Source organism: Rousettus aegyptiacus, unplaced genomic scaffold (assembly GCF_014176215.1).
Source record: "Rousettus aegyptiacus isolate mRouAeg1 unplaced genomic scaffold, mRouAeg1.p scaffold_m13_p_17, whole genome shotgun sequence".
In the NCBI taxonomy this organism is placed as follows: Eukaryota; Metazoa; Chordata; class Mammalia; order Chiroptera; family Pteropodidae; genus Rousettus; species Rousettus aegyptiacus.
In genome coordinates, this window is record NW_023416292.1 from 31,221,316 (window position 1) to 31,237,377 (window position 16,062).

Sequence of the window (16,062 nt, forward strand, 5' to 3'; positions counted from 1 at the left end):
TAGTTGAAGGTGTGGCTGAAACTTAAGTCAACAAGACGGAAAGGCGGTTCCACCTGGACAAGGAGAAGTGCCCACTTAGTCATCCGAATGGCCTATTCCTGCTTCACTGGTCCCCATTCCCGGGGTTACCTCGGAGGCGATGGAGGTGAAGCCGCCGCTGAAGTGCACGTGCTTGTGGATCTCGCTGCCGTTAGCCGTCAGGAGCCAGGCCCCGAGGGCCTGGTCTCCACCGGCCGACTGGTTGCCGTGACTCTGATTGCGGTGGAGCTCTGCCAGGTCCCAGTGGTACGACGGCGTGGCCCCGACCAGTGTGATGAGGATGGCCTCTGTGGCCACGTAGAGCTGGAGGAGCAAACACACAAAACCGTCTAAAGTTCACTTTCTGGCTTGGGCGTTTTTAGGAGCCACAGAAACGAGACATTTCGGAAACAAGGGAGAAAAACATTAAAAGGAAGCTTCACGATCTAACTGCTGCTAACACAGTCAGCAGCAGCCCTACTCGTAAAGTGCCGGAGACATTTTCCGAGCATTTTCCTCTACATGTGAGACCTGTCTGATGCTGAGGACACTGTGCGTGGCTGGTTCGACACTAAACGGGTGGCAGGGAGGACGTCACTGGCTCTGATTTAGAAGACTAATGTTCCAATGATTTTCTCCTCAACCCTCGGTTCAGGTAAGCAGTCACCAGGGTCTAAGAGTATTTTAGCCTTGGATTTATGATCTAAACAAGAACACTTTCTGTGGCATAGTTAAATGTCTCAGAAATCTGTATGTGTGCACATATACATGCATGTATGAAGCATATATATAAATGAGAGAGAATGAGAGTGCTTTATTAAAGCAGGTAAGCATAATAAGTATTTGAGTAGGTACTATTTTAAAATATACTATACAGCGTGTAATAATACAATTTAAAGAAATTCAAAATGCCAGGAATAATTTACTTTCTAACCTTGGGCTGTACTTAATCATTGTTTAATCTAAATATAGTTGTCTCCCCAAAGAAAAAATATTTCACTCATTCATTTAAGAAATATTTATTAAGCACCTATCTCATTGGTCTGACTGTTGTGGGGCTGCTAGCTACTCACGACTGGGCTTATAAGCTCTTGAGGCCGACACCGACTTTTTATGCTGTGGATTTCCATTTATATTAGCTCTCATTGTTAGATGATTATTTCAAGATGAGAATGTATTAAGAAAACAGAGATTAGGCTTTTCCATAGTGAGACAATCTCATTTTAAGAAATTATCTCTATTAGCTCAGAACTTGATGTCTCAAAATACCTTTCAACAGAGTAAGCGTCTAAAAAATACAGAGCGTGTGATTTCTCTGCAGCATAGAACAACACCCCACTGCATGGATGTGTTGACTGAGGCACAAAAAAGGTGGACAGACTTGCCAACAGCTTCATCTCTCTACTCTTCGGCGACCTCCCAGTGCCTTCCACACCATCCTTTTGGGGCCATATTCAGCTGTTAAGTGGATAAGCTAAAGCGCCACAGGCAGAGTAATTTATCACAAGCAGATGATGGAATTACTGTCCGGGAAAGAAAAAAAGAAGTCATGACATTGTGTGTGTCATAACAGAAAGCTAATGTAAAACCCAAGATGTGATTTTTCCAGTCTCCATAAGGCTGCAGGATATGAAGCAGCCCCGATTTACTTTGAGCAGCGTGACTGTGGGCCTCTCGAGATGTACAAAGCTGCCACAGGTCAGTGTGTGTGGGTGATTTATTGTAAAGTGCAAAGGAAAACATGTTTCTAGATTGATATTGCTTTCTGGCCCCTATTTGCATACTATTAAGGAAGTTTTAGAACAAGAGGCAATCAGCTTATAAAAATAGAAACCTTAATAATTACAAGGACACGCAGATAACACATCTAGCGGCAGCTGTAATTACTAAGCCACTCGCGCCCGTTTTAATAACTGCCCCTCCTGATTATGATCCGCTGAAATTCAATGGATGGGTAAAGAAATGAAAAAAAAAAAAAGAAAAAAAAAAAAGGTCCAAATGAACTCAGGAGATGATTCAAAACCATGTTCCGGTAAATGCACGGCCTTCAAGCTGGCCAGGCAAACTAACGGTAGGTATTTTCTCTTTAAACATGCTCTTTTCCGCTTTTGTTCCTCCTGATCGCTTCATCTCGAAAGCTCTCCCTCCTGCTGTGAGTGTCCGAACTTTTCCCCCCATCCTCCAAGATGCAGTCAGAGGCCCCCTCCCGGCCCTGCCCTCCTCTCCAGCCTCTCCAGACGCCGGCTCCTGCTTCTGCTCGCCCACGGAAGCTCCGTCTAGACCTTCCTTCGAGGCGCTGTCATTATCTTCACTGTATTTTATTTATTTGCTCGTCTTATCTTTCCTCCTGAAATACACACTCACTGAGGGCAGGATCTACATCTGGCTCACCTTTGGGGCTTCAAAGCAAATGGCTCAGGGCCTAGCCATGTGACCTCACACACTCAGCCAGTGAATGAATGAAAAATGACGCGGCTGCAACACTTGATGAGAGCACACACGTCTCTCACGCTAACCGCGGGCCAGGCCGGCACCGTCCTGAGGGCTCGCTGAAAACGTATGAACATGCCGTATGTTTACCTGGATTGTTCTGGAAAGAGCAATGTTCTAGGGAGAAGAGGAAATGCTTCCGAGGGCCCTCTAATCTGAGGGGCGTTTCCTCGTGGAGGCTGCTGGTTTCCTGTAGAAAGCGTAGAGAGCGGCTGGAGAGCAAAGGTGGAGCCGGCGCACACACCTGCCCGGGAACGCAGGGCGCGATGCGACGGAGCTGGCCAGTGTCCTGGGCGCTCGGCGGCAGGATTCCCAGCAACATGCCCTCTCCACCTCTGTCTCCTCTGCCCTCCCCCGCCCGCCCGAGGGTCCCGTGCCCGCCCCAAGGGCGTGCGCCCACGGCTGAGCCCACAGGGTCGCGGCTTTGTGGCGCCAGAGGGTCAGAGACGTGCGGCTCTTCCACGCTCCGCAGCCCCCATAAAACGGTGTCTGTCCCTCTGCCATCCCTAACCCGCGCGGTCAGGCGTGGCTTTGCTCAAGGCAAGGGAGACGGAGGAGGCCGGCAGCTCCGCGTCTGTGTGACCCGCGCTCTGAAAAGGGCACTGCGAAGGCCGGCTGAAAGGTGACGCTGAAGCTCTGCACGGAGACGGAGGGACCTTAGGTCCTCCGCCCCGGAGCCACGGGCGCCGGCCCTGTGGTCAGACGAAGTCAAAGATGGTTTAGCGCTTCCCGCCTCACGGCGATGCACCGCCCACAGGAGTGGCTGTTCTCGTTTGTGTCACCGAGCTCACATCCTGCTTCTTTCCCCCAGAGGACAAGTCTTCTCTGCTAACACTCCGCCGCTACCCGGCGCACGCTCACCCACATATTCCTGTCTAATGAATCGCACCCATCAGCAGATGGGCCTTCAAGGCACCACGGAAACCACCATCCACTCTCCCTCCGAGTGGGACTAACAACACCTCAGATAAATCATCATCTTCTCCAGTGCTACCTCCGGGGAAAGAAAACAAGTGCCACAGATGGCTGGGCTGTTTTTTTTCTTTTTTTTTTTTTAACCCCCTTTCAATGTAATTATAATTAGAAAAGTGACTAACATGCACCGGGGGATTGAAATTTTAAAAGTTTCAAAACCTTTAAGGTTTTCAAAGTCATTTTACACGAACAACATTATCAGCTTTTATAATACTCAGGAAACAAACAAACAAAAAAACTCCTCCCATAATTATCTCATCACAATATCATGTGCTATGAAGTCATGATGTTTGTGTTGTAAGCAGGAAAAGCAAGCTACTGAGTGATTAATTTCAAGGTTACAAATAACACTGATAGCAAACGCAGGATGAGATTTGGGAGCCACCTGACTCTGGGGCCAGAGGGGGAAAAAGTGTTGGGGGTGGGAATCGAAGATATTTTATTGTTGTCATTATTGTTAGTCTTTCATGCACTTAATACTGTTATCTAAATGACTCAGCCACAAGCATTACATGAGCAAGACTATATCATGAAATCAAGACCAAATGCCCAGTGCCCAGCACAAAGCATATTCCATAAATATTTTGGGGGTGATGTGCTAATACTATTTTTTGAATTTAAAAACATTAATTGCTGTGCCCTGAATAACTGGTGTCTCTAAGTCCAGGAGGATTAAAGAATTGAAAAGGGAGTAACTAACCCTCTCACTTTATGAGTTAATGCTATTTAATACTATTTCCATATAAACCTAATTCCACCTAAACCTACCATGCAGGCCACTCTGGGATGTCAGAGAATGCATAATGACAGAAGATTAGAAATAACTGATTCAGTAAACACAGAATCAAGACAAAGGTGAGAGGATATTCCTGGAAAGAGGGTAAAGATACATCTTCCTTTTGCACACCATGGAGGAATAGGATAGGTGAAAATAAAATTAATTCTGAAGTAAAAGGAAAGGCAGTTTAGGAAGTTTATACCTTGCAATCCCTATTTGATCCATAAAGTTGGAGCAAAGAACATCTAGGGAGAATGAGAAATAGAATCAGGAGAAATTCGGGCTTGAGAAGAGTAGCAAACATTTGACTGGGAGACGTGAAGTCCAGAGCTAAAGAAAGACCCAAGAGTATGGGCTCTGTGGGTTTCAGAAATGTGAAAAAGAAAAAACCACCCTTCATTTGTAACAAAAGTGAATAAGCGAATTAATCATGGTACAGCCAGACACCGGAACACTGTGCTGCAGCCATTAAAAAAGATGGGGTTGGTTATTTACGAGCACAGCAAGACAGTCACAAAATTGTTGACACAAAATCAGGTTCAAATACAAATTTTTGCCAAAAAAAAAAAAAAAAGATAGATGTACATACTTGTGTATACAATAAAAAAGTCTGGAAGGCCAAACATCAAAATGTGAGCATGTTTTACTTCTGGGTGGGAGACATTCTGGTGATTTTTGTTCTTTTGCTCTTTTCTACGTTTTCTCTATTTCCTACAATCACAAATATTGTCTGTCGCATACTACACGATGCCCGTGACTGCAGATGCTAGCTTCTGTTTGAGCGCCGGGTCAAGGGAGTGAGGCAGGTTTCTGAGCTGTGTGTCTTCGGACGTGATGGCTCTTCCTTCGAAGGCGGCTTCTAACTGTGGTGACAACCTGAGCCAGTGTTCTGAAAACCTCAAGGTCAGCAATGACACAGGGCCAACTAACTGCTGGGCATGGGGCAACTTGACTGTGTAAAATCAATGAATTCAACTTTCATGACCCAGTTCTTTCCAAGAGCACAGTGAAGACAAGGGGTCAGCTGTCTGGAGTGCACTCGGCCGTCTGGCAGCAGACTGTCTCGGCGTCCGAGTCGAGTGTTCTTTCTGCCGTATCCACGTTGCCCGTCTTCATGCTCTTAATGACTTTCTTGGGTTGCCTTGGAAGGCAATCCCATCCCTGTGAGGGCACATGTCAAGCAGCTGTGGGTGGCCCTGGCAGGCATGCTGCTGGGAGCTGGGGGCTGGGGGCTGTGGAGGGGTCAGGCCGGTTGCTTTCCAAGGCTCGAGATGATCCAAGCTCAAAGGCGCTCCCTACACCGTCCGGAGGCCTCCGGGACCTCCATAACCGCTGTGCACAGACAGCTGAGGGTCTGAGATGTGCAGCTTCTTCTGCTTTACGCCAGGGGGCGGTGTCTGTCTACAGACGACAGCTTCGTGAGGTCATGCTGGGGGCGAGTGTAGCTATGGTCTCTGACCGAAGGTGTCCCACTTAAACCGATGGGAGAAACACCAGGCAAAGGGTCCCCAGATTCTCAGCCAAGCTCCCAGCTAGTGTTTGAGGGCAGAAAGAACTAAATTTGAGAGTAGCGGCGGCATCCAACTTGCTCAAAGCAGCAGAGAACCCTGGCCGCCGGTCACCTGTTTTTGGAGTCAGGACGCAGCAGCTCTAATAATGCTATAGGTTCTCATCATGGCTGAGATTCTGGTGCTGGTGACCCACCTGGGGGCACATGGGCGGGTCTCGATGACCATAAGACAACAAAGTCTTCACTAGTGTTGACGGCGTGAACGTCCTCACTGGCTCGTGGCTGAGAGGGTAGAACCAGCCATCCATCCACCCCAGTGACCCCTCGTCAAAAGGTCGTCTTCGTAGGAATCCCCCACGGAGAGCGGGGCGCAGTGACAAGTGTGAGCAGGTAGGAGAGGTTAGTGCTGACAGCTGTGATAGTGTTTTACTCAACATTTAATAAAGCGCCCTGAACAACACTCTCTGCCTCACCCCCCGAGTGTGAAGTGACCACAACTGACAGCCGTAATTGGTTAAAGGAATACCAGTAACAGTGGGCGGTCATTCCCATAGAGAGAGCCGGAGTGTTCCCTCGTAGGTATACAGCCTTTCCTTGCCGCTTTTTTTAAAACACGAAAAAATCAAACTAATAAAATAAAATTTACACACCCACCAGCACGATTAACACGTATCATCATATTGCTTCAGATTTTAAAAATATATTACAGATTCAGAGGAAATCGCCTTCGCACCCCTCCCCAGGCCCCCTCCCTCCTTTCCTGCCCAAGAGGCGACCGACCTCATGAATTGGGTGTGGGTCCCTCTACTCCATGTGTATACTTCTACATTGAGTCCCACACCAATTCCAGTATTGTTTCATAGGTTTTTAAAATTTGTAATAAGAGTATGTGTCACATTGCCTGTTCTTTTTTTTTTTTTTTTTCATTTACCCTTGTGTTTTAGAGACTCATTCCTTTTAGCTGTGTGTAGCTCTAGTTCATTCCCTTTAACTGTTATGTTCTAGCAAGCTTACGCGACATTTTAATTATCCGGTCCCTAATTTCTCTTATTACAAGCGGTACTGTAATAAACATCCTATCCATACTTCCTTAGGCACATGTCTGAGATACTGTAGGACATATACCTAAGAGTCCAATGCTGGGTTTTAATTTTACCAGACGGTGCTAAATTGTTCTCTAAATGGGGCAGTTTCTACATCTCATTTTCATCACACTTATACTGTTAGACTATTTAATGTATGCTAATCTAATAAGTGTGAAATTATATTTCATAGTCATTTTAATATGCCTGTCCCAGATGACCACTGAAGGTAAACATCTTTTCATGTGTTGACTATCATAGTTTCTGCTTCTGCAAAATACCTCTTAGGCCATTCCACTTTCTAAAACACCGTGAAAATATATTTATCGTGTGGATGATATAAAGAATGCATTCATAGTTTTAGGATCTGAAGAATCAGGTCGAAGTTATTAAGGGCTGACATAAAAATAATGCATTCTGGGACACCAGAGTACACACCTCAAGCTGGAGGTCACAGCGGCATCACAGTTTTGCTGGTAAAACGAATGCTTCTTACAGGTTACATGTTCCTGTTGGTTAACGGATATTTTAAATCCTGCGCAAATTATACTACAACATATGATTCATGATCCTGCGGAAAATCAAGGAGATAGAGTCTCTGGCTTAGAACAAAGAAGTAGGGTCCATTTTCACTTATGTCTAAAGGGATTAAGAAATAAAGACTTACATTCCAACCTTCCTCCTCCAGACAGCCTTGCAAACAACCACACTCACATACAAAAACAAGTAGCAATGAGGACAACAACTCTGAATTACCATAGGAAAATAGAAACAGTAATAAGGTAAACAGAATTATTCATATTTAAATACCACAAATAGCTCTCACCCAACGGAGGGCATGTACATTTGGGGAGTAAAAAATTTTCTAGCTGTAGAATTGTAAATCTTATTGCTTGTTCCTCAGACAATCATTTTTACATAAGGCATTTTTTTCCCCTTAGCTTTTTGTGTACGCACACCGCAAAGCCACGGGGCACTATCATCAGGGAATCTGTGTCTTATCAGGCCCAGATCTGTGTCTATTCTTTATCTATCTGACAGCCGTGACCACTACAGAAACACCGAAACCTGTGTTTGCAGGAGTGCGAAGGACAGTCTCCTAGCCAAAGGTAACTGGAGAGTGAGGTAACTTTTGAGGAGCGACGGGATGGTATTAAGAATCCAAGAAACCAGATAACCTAAAGACCTCTCGAGCTGGCTTTGTGATGTGGTTCTGTATTCTTTGCTGGAACTTGGATGTGTCTGAAGTAAAGGGAGTTAAAACCATTTAAAAAATAACAACAGTCTCAGAAGGAAGAAAACGCCAAAGCAAAGGGTCTGTGAAGTTTCCATCTCCGTTGCTCTGGTTTTGCATTCCCCAGCTGGAGTCGGCCACTAGCAGACCACAGATGCAGAAAAGGCCCCCGCGGAGGCAGAGGCGCCCTCTGCGGCAGCCCCCCTCCCCACCCCACCCCCCGGACCACCGACAGCATGCAGCGGGCAACCTGCACCTTCCATGGGCAATGGCAGACAAGCACCTGGGTCTTAAAAGCCAACACCTAGCTGCCTTCCATTTAAGCCAACTCTGAAAAGGGCTTCTGACTTTTTCCTCTGTTGGAGGAAGCAAGCCGCACGAGAATGACCAGCGTGGGTTACGACCGCGTAATGGGACTCCCCAGGACTCCCACTCTGCAGGCCAGCCCCCCAGCCCAAACCTCTCCAACACCGGACTTGGTCGAGAGGTCTTTGCGGAACCCACTCTCACATCCAGGACAGCTCTGGGCGACCCTAGAACCCCTTGTGTCACGTATCTCAGTGGGGCGGTTGAGTCCTCACTCACACAGTTGTGACAGCTGTGAAGGATTCGCTTCTGCCTGGACCGGGGCGGGACTCTGTTGACACAGGGACAGCTGCCTGCGCCTCCCCAGCCCACACCTACAAGACAAACAGTCAGTCGCTTCATTCCCAACACCGTAAGACCTGGTTTTTCTATGGCAAATATGGACCACGTGTCAGGCACAGTTCAGTAGCAGTCATGGTCATGGGCTGAGACCTCTTTGGTACCAAACTCTAACCAGGTGGGTGAGCCATGAAGTAAGGGAAACTTGGCAGGTTCTGAACGCAGGACAGACAGTGCCCCTGGTAGTGCCACGCTCTGCTCAAGACAAACTTATTCCAGGTCGGCGGATGCCTGGCTAGGCAGGTAAGACGACGCTGATACAGGAGGTATTGTACAGGGGGGTGGTGAGGAGATGAGACTGCTCAGAGATGGTTATGTTCCCAGAATTCTTGCTAGAACAGGAAAAGGATTTCTCAAAGAAAAATATTATAAAAGAATAATAGGCATCATCGTTACAATTCTATTCTTTCCGTATTAAATGCTTGTTTGCGATTTAGCACAAATGTTTTTTTCCCCTTTTAAAGCTAAAACAACAAACTGAAAGGAACTTTGGAGCACTGCATATTTGTGAACTGAGAACCTGTTTTGCTAGGAAAATAAATGACTTCATCCATTAGCCCCATCATTTGAATGGTTCTTCTAGCTGGTGATTAAAACCACTGAACTTTCAAACATTTTAATGAAAAAGAATCATTATGAAAAAGAATGATTCCTGTTGTGCAGTTCTGCCTTACGCAAGATTTAAGCAACTGGTGGACTGGTAGTTAACTCATGACCACTCTGTATTTTCCTCAGAATAACTATCATCACATGTTAATAGTAATTATTTAACTGTCTGCCTGCCTCACCCCATCCTACCAGCATGCAGGCTTCACAGGAGAGGGGCTTTGATTTGTCCAGCACAGTAGCCCTGCTAAGAACATCGTAGGCACTCATTATTTAATATCTGTTGCATGAAGAAATAAGTAAGATGGCTGACTCGTGGTAAATATTAATAAAGGATTTGTGAATAAAATGTCTTTAGAATATCGGCAGAATTAATGTCAAGGGAGCCATTTAAGCTGGTAAAGGAGGAGTAACTTACTGCCTAGCAAAGTGTATTTGTAGTGACGTTTAGAACACAGAACCTCCGTTTTTAGGCTGGGCTGTGCGAGGAGTCTGAGAATTCTGTACAATGAAGAAGTGATCCCATTTATACACATTGTAGATGGCACTATTCGGTTTACAAAAGCCCCAATCTGAGGCTGCCTCTGGGCAGAATTGACCCAGCGGGACTTAAACCAGAGAGAAATAAACCCCATGTGTCCACAGCCCCAGGACCAGAAGGCCCCTTGAGCCCCGGGAAAGGTGTTAAGTCGATACCCAGCGCTGAAGGAGGCTGCTACAGGTCGGACCTTTCGTCAGAGGGTGACCAGGGTCCTCCGGTGTTCTAGACACCAACGTGACAGTGCCACAGGTTAGAGCACCAATTCCCTTTCACACTCGCAGCATATTACAGGTAACAACAGAATTCTGCATGCCTTACTAACCGGCCCACGGGCTGAAGCAACACTCCCTACCCCCCTACCCCGCCCCACCACACACACTCCTCCCACTCGAGGTGACGGGGTGGGTGCGCCCCGCACAACCGCGGAAGGGGAGAGGGTCTGAGGCTGACAGGCCTGCGGGTGACCTCGGCGTTCAGGGTCCCTGCCCCGCCCTCGCGCAGCGCCCGGGCCGGGGACCCGCCACCCCTCCGCTGCCTGCAGAGCCTCGGCGTCCGGGGCGTGGCGTGGGGCCGGTTGGTGGCCGGGGTTAGGGGACGCGAGGGGCTGTCGGGGCGGCGGGGGACTCACCTGCAGCAGCACGGCCAACAGGAAGCACAAGTACATCTGGTAGATGCCCATCTCGCCCACCGCCTGGAACGCCTCCTCCACCTCCATGGCGAGCTGCGCGCGCGCCCCGCGCGGTGCCCCCACCGGGGCGCGGCCCCCCTGCCCCGGCGCCCCGCACCAGCGGGGACGCGGACGCGTGCGGGAGCGCGCAAGGGACGCGCGGGAAGGGCGGGGCGGCGCGGTCCGGAGCGGGGCGCGGGGACCCCGGCCCCTGCGCTTCCTGTTACGGCTCCTTCTGGAGGGATTGGTGCCTGCGCCGTGCTAAGTGAGAGGAAGAGGAAGTGGCTGGCGCGAGGCAGCCACTCCGATGGACAAACCCTGGAACGGCAGCCGCGGCTGATCAATCCATGGCCCCTGCTGGGGGACAGGGGGCGCGATAGCTGTCGGGTGACCTGGAAAGCAGCCTGGTGGCAGCGTTATTTGTCCTTTAGTACAAATCAGTTTAATGTGGGAGGCGGGAAGGGGCGTCCTAGACCCTCAGGGAAGAGTGCTGTTCAGCATTTCTTTCCAGTCCTTTACTGGTCAGGTCGCAGGTGAAGTCTTGCGCAACCCTGAGATGATTTGCTTACGAAAACCTGCACAAGGTGCAGAGGCAACACAAAAGAGGAAGGATTAAGCTGCGGGACAGGAGGCTAAGGCGGCCAAGGTGTTTGAAGGATAAGCAGTAGTTTGTCAGACTGGAAAGGTGGAGAAGGACAAGGTAGAGCCCAGGTGCACCTGCCTGGTGGCCTACCTTGGTCCCTTCCTTCCTCCACCTCCTTAGGCTGATTTGAACAGCTGCAAACTATTCTATTGTCCAGGCCACCGACTAAAATACAGTATCAGACAGAGAGGCGACCAGCTAAGGTTTTATATAGGATTTTATATTTAAGAGAGTGAGATGGGCCTGTAATTTTCTTTCTGCTGCCCTTGTCTGGATTTGGCAGTAGATTATAATGGTTTAGTAAAATGAATCAGAAGTGGTTGGTAAAAATCTTGAAACCATCTGGACTTGGCTTGAAATGTTTATTTTAGCTAGTTTTGCTATTGTTTTTGAAACAAACTGGTTCATCTTGTTCTTTTTAGGTTTTTTAAAACTTTGCTCTAGCTGTATTTATGCCCCACTTTTCAATCTGAATATTGTTCATTTTTATTGTTCCACTCTTATCAGTCTTGCTAAAGGTTTGTCGACATTATTTTCTAAAGAACCAGTTTTTATCTTGTGATTTTTCTTTATATATATATTTTTTTCTATTTTATGCATTATATCACTTCTTCGCTTGCTTTTGCTACTCTGTAATTTTCTTACTAGCTACATGACTTGAAAATTTAGCTTCCTTGCCTTCAATTTTCCTTTTTAAAGACAAATTATACCTAAGGCAATGCATTTCTCATTGTCATGTTTTGTCATGGGGTACTTTCGTTGTGTTTACTTTTAAATGATCCATGATGTTGTAATTTCCTCTTCAGTTAATGAGCCTTTTTTGTTTGTTTGTTTCCAATTAAAGATTGTCGCTACTTTTTAACTATCTTTTTTATTGTTGATTACAAATTTAAATGCTTTGCAAACAGAGATGATGTTAAATCTTGGAACTTGAGTTTTCTTGTGACCTAGTATGTGGTCATTTTATGAATGTATTGGAAATATTCTCCATTTGTTTGGGTGAAAGTTTTTCTATACATTAGATTGAGCTTGTTAACTTTATTCAAGTAGTCTGCATTACTAGATTTTTTTCTGCTAGCTATATTAGTTTTTAACAAAGGTGTCAAAAACTTCCAGAATTATTATAATTTTTGAGTTTTTATCAAGTTCTTTTTATTTCTGTAGGTACATGAAAGTACCACTTGAATCATTCCTTTTGGGGTGATGAAAATAGCTCTTTTCTCTTTTCATGCTTTTCATCTTAATTTTTATTTTGTCTAATGGTAATATTGTTGCATCAGTTTTTATTGTTATTATTTTCTTTGTAATCTTTTTATTTTCATCCTTTGGTTTGGTTCTAGGCATGTTTCTGGAAGGAGGAATTTTTTTAACCATTCAATACGATAGTCTCTGTCTTTTTAACAGCTGAGTTAAATTCATTTATATTTATTGTGGTATATTTGGAATGATTTCTACCATTTAATTTTGTTTCTCTCTTTACCAAAGTCTTTTCCCTTCTGGCCATCTGTTGGAGTCTTAAAGACATTTTTATACTGGCCTTTTTTTCGCTCTTTTGGGGAGCTACAGATTGGATGATGATGATGATGATGCTGCTGCTGATGATGATGATTTTGTTACTTTCTCCTACATTTTTAACATTCGCATAACTATACATTGTTCTACAGTGTTTATAGATATTTAACATATCTATCCTCTTTTCAAACTTACAGGACTCTACATAAGATTCCAAGAATGCTTTATCTGAGAAAATATAGGAGGACATAAAAATGTTATATTCTGAAAAACTTTGTTAGTTGACTCAAGAAATGATGATTGTGGTGCCAGAACACTGATGGAAGAGAATCATGTGAAGTGTTTTAATAAAAATAAAAAAAAAAAAAACTCTCATTAAGGAAAATTATCCTGCACTTGGAAATAACAAGAAAGTAAGAAGAGGACTGTGATATGTTCTTCAATGTAGTAATGAAGCATACTTTAACAGACCCATCCTACAGAATTATTTAATTCTGTAGAAGAATTTCCTGTGTTTGACTTTGCTATTTACTATGAATTAGAGTCCAGATACTGTGTGTTTACATGTAAATTTGTACATTTTTATTTGATAGAGATGCAAATGATTATCTTCCGTAGGAAAGATAATCTATTACTACTTAGCCTTTAAACCATTAACTTGTTTTGTATCTAAGCTAGCAATCTTATTTTAACATTCTGGGGGTTTTTGTTTTTTTTTTTTATTCCTAGAAATAAGCAGTTCTTCAAATGCTCTTAGAATCACCTTTACTATCCTACTGGTTCCCTCATCAATTAAAATAAAATCTCTGACATGTGTTCATTCTATATTTATAAGAGTCATATTTTTAACTTTTGAAAAGCTTTGACATTATGTGTTGGAGTGAAAAAGTATAAATTAATATTTTATATATGTAGCTAAATTAATAAGTTAAACGTCAAGTAGAGTGGATTATTTCACCGTACTCCCTAAAAGTGTATGTACTTTAAGTGAACCAAATGCTATTCTATACATCCAGTGTTGGCTTACCTTATGTTGGGACATAGACGGCAAAAGGAATTGGTCAGTGTGAGAGCACAGAGTGCAGCCTGGGGAGTGTCAGAAATGAGGTACGATGGTTTGATAGAGGCCAGGTTTGCAGTGCGAAGGACTCTGAACTTCCTACAGGTGACAGGGGATCACTGAAACATTTTAAGCTGGAGTAGTGTGATTTTTAAAAGATGATTTGGCAGCAGTGGAAAATGCATAGGCCACCAGTGTAGACACTGTCACAATGGCCCAGGCTGGACCCAGTGGAGGAGCCCTGAGGGCTTACTCCAGAACAATAATAATAGGGACTGAGAAGTGAAGTCAAATTTAAGGTAAAACCTGCAAAAATGGGTAGCGATGGCATTTTGCAGAGGCAAAAGAGGAATCAAGGATGGCTCTTAGTTTCTGGCTTCGATGACTGGGAAATGGAGGAACTATTCACTAAGAGAGCGAACACAGAAGGCGGAGTAGGTTGTGCTGGTAGGCAGAAGGGCCCATGGCAGGAATGGTGGGACGACAGGCATTGCCCTTTTAAATGGCTGTTGCCCCTTTAAGAACCTGCCCTTCTCCCTTAACCCACCCAGGCCCAGCTGGATTTCCTTGCCCTAATTTACAGTCAGTGCCAGAGCTTCTGAGCATGTGCTGAAGGAAGAGTGGACTAATTAAAGCTCTCCAGAGGCTCAAGGTATTGCATCTGTGGCTCTCAGCAAAGAGTTCCATTTCGAGAGCATATTTTTCCTATCTATCTGACCATTCTTTTCTCCTTTTTTTCCCCCCTTAATTCCTTTTCTACTATGGTTTTTATAGTACCTATATCTTTCTTTTATAACGCAGGAGAAATGACCATCTGGGTTTTGGGTTTTTTGTTTTTTTTTCAATGATAGTAAATTAAAATAATGTTTACAACAGGGTAGCTATCAAACACACACTTTCGGGGCCATGAGGAGAAAAAAAAGTTAACTTTATCTGTTGAATTACATAAAGCTTTGAAGCAAATATACTCAATTAGCAGCATCTTTTTAATTATAGAAACTGCACAGCTAACGACTGTGTCATGTCTTTAGCTTCATTAGTAATTTGGTGTCCCAGAAGGCTACTGAAATTTGGCATGTGAGATAATGGACTTCGTATTTGTTGTGTTGTGTCAAATCCTTGGAAGTCAGTGTTGTATACCAGCTTAAATGTACCCAAAGTTAACTGACTTAAAAAATATATGAATTTTTTTTTTTTTGCATAAACCTTCATGTTGAGATAACCCTTCCTAATTAGTATGTCTCAGCAACATACCTTAATAAAGGAAGCCAAAATACGTATACTTCTGTCAACATGAAATTGAAATAAACACAGCAAATGTGACGGGAATTATCAAATCACGAAGAAGCCAGATTTTGTGGATAGATATCTGGGAGGAAGGAGCAAGAAGACGAAGGAGAACCGAAAAAAAAAAAAAAAAAACAACAAAAAAAAACAATTAGCAGTGAGATGGACATGTCTCCATCACCTGGCTGCTCAAACCAACACCTATCATTCAGAAACCGCCCTTAAGTGGGTGAAAAACATACTAAAATAGATGTAAATTTAATGTGGGGAAACTGGCCATTTCTATGTCTCGAACCTTAGCAATAAAACAAAAGAATATGAATAGAGGTAGGTCTAAAATTCAGAAGTTATGGAGAGGGATGTGAAATATAAGGGAAATTAGCCATTAATTATGTTTGGATTTAGACAGTAGAGTCTTTTGCTGGCTAAGAGTCTGATTTTAGACGTTGTCCCAAGATAATAGGACATTTACTTAATTCGACTGAGCTTAGATAATAGGGCGTTCACTTGATTCAACAAACTCATTCCTGAGTGCCCGACTTTAATGAAGATGTTGGTGGTGTTGGTGCTACTGCTGTTTCATATGGGAGAGTCAGGTTGAAGTGATGAGTTTGCTATATTCGTGGGGTCGATAAATTGAGGCTGTGATGCAGGAGGGTGGGTGAAAATGTGCCCGATACAAAGACAAATGCCTCAAAGTTCCCCAGGATTCAAATCTAGTTGCTACTGGAACTGCCCGAACCTTACTTTAGTTGCTTGAGAATCGCACAAAGATGATGATAACCCATATGCGAAGAGTCTTAACCCCAACTGGGATTTATAAATTAAAACCAGCAATTCACATGGCTTTCAGAAAATCAGAAGCGAAAGTAGATTTCAGAGAATCAAGTTTGATACACTCGATCTACTCCGTCTCAACAAGGAGAGGTCGCCAACCCTAAACTATTCCGAAAC

At 44.5% G+C, this 16,062-nt stretch overlaps 1 protein-coding gene across 3 annotated transcripts in view; it reads right to left on the minus strand.

Annotated features, from left to right (window-relative positions):
* SLC22A15 (solute carrier family 22 member 15) overlaps nucleotides 1-11,316 on the minus strand; it is a 52,903-nt gene extending 41,587 nt beyond the window's left edge. The window contains exons 1-2 of one of the 3 annotated variants that reach the window (XR_004955252.1): nucleotides 10,568-10,654; nucleotides 130-342 (exon numbers count right to left, since the gene is read on the minus strand). Coding sequence is in view for 2 of the 3 variants with exons in the window: in XM_016124343.2 (XP_015979829.2) it covers nucleotides 130-342; nucleotides 10,568-10,654 (300 nt within the window). In the remaining variant the exon portion in view is untranslated. Of the gene's footprint in view, nucleotides 1-129; nucleotides 343-10,567 lie in introns of all 3 variants that reach the window. The other 2 variants (XM_016124343.2, XM_036235041.1) reach the window with 2 other exon arrangements.
* Between the last annotated feature and the right edge of the window lie 4,746 nt (nucleotides 11,317-16,062).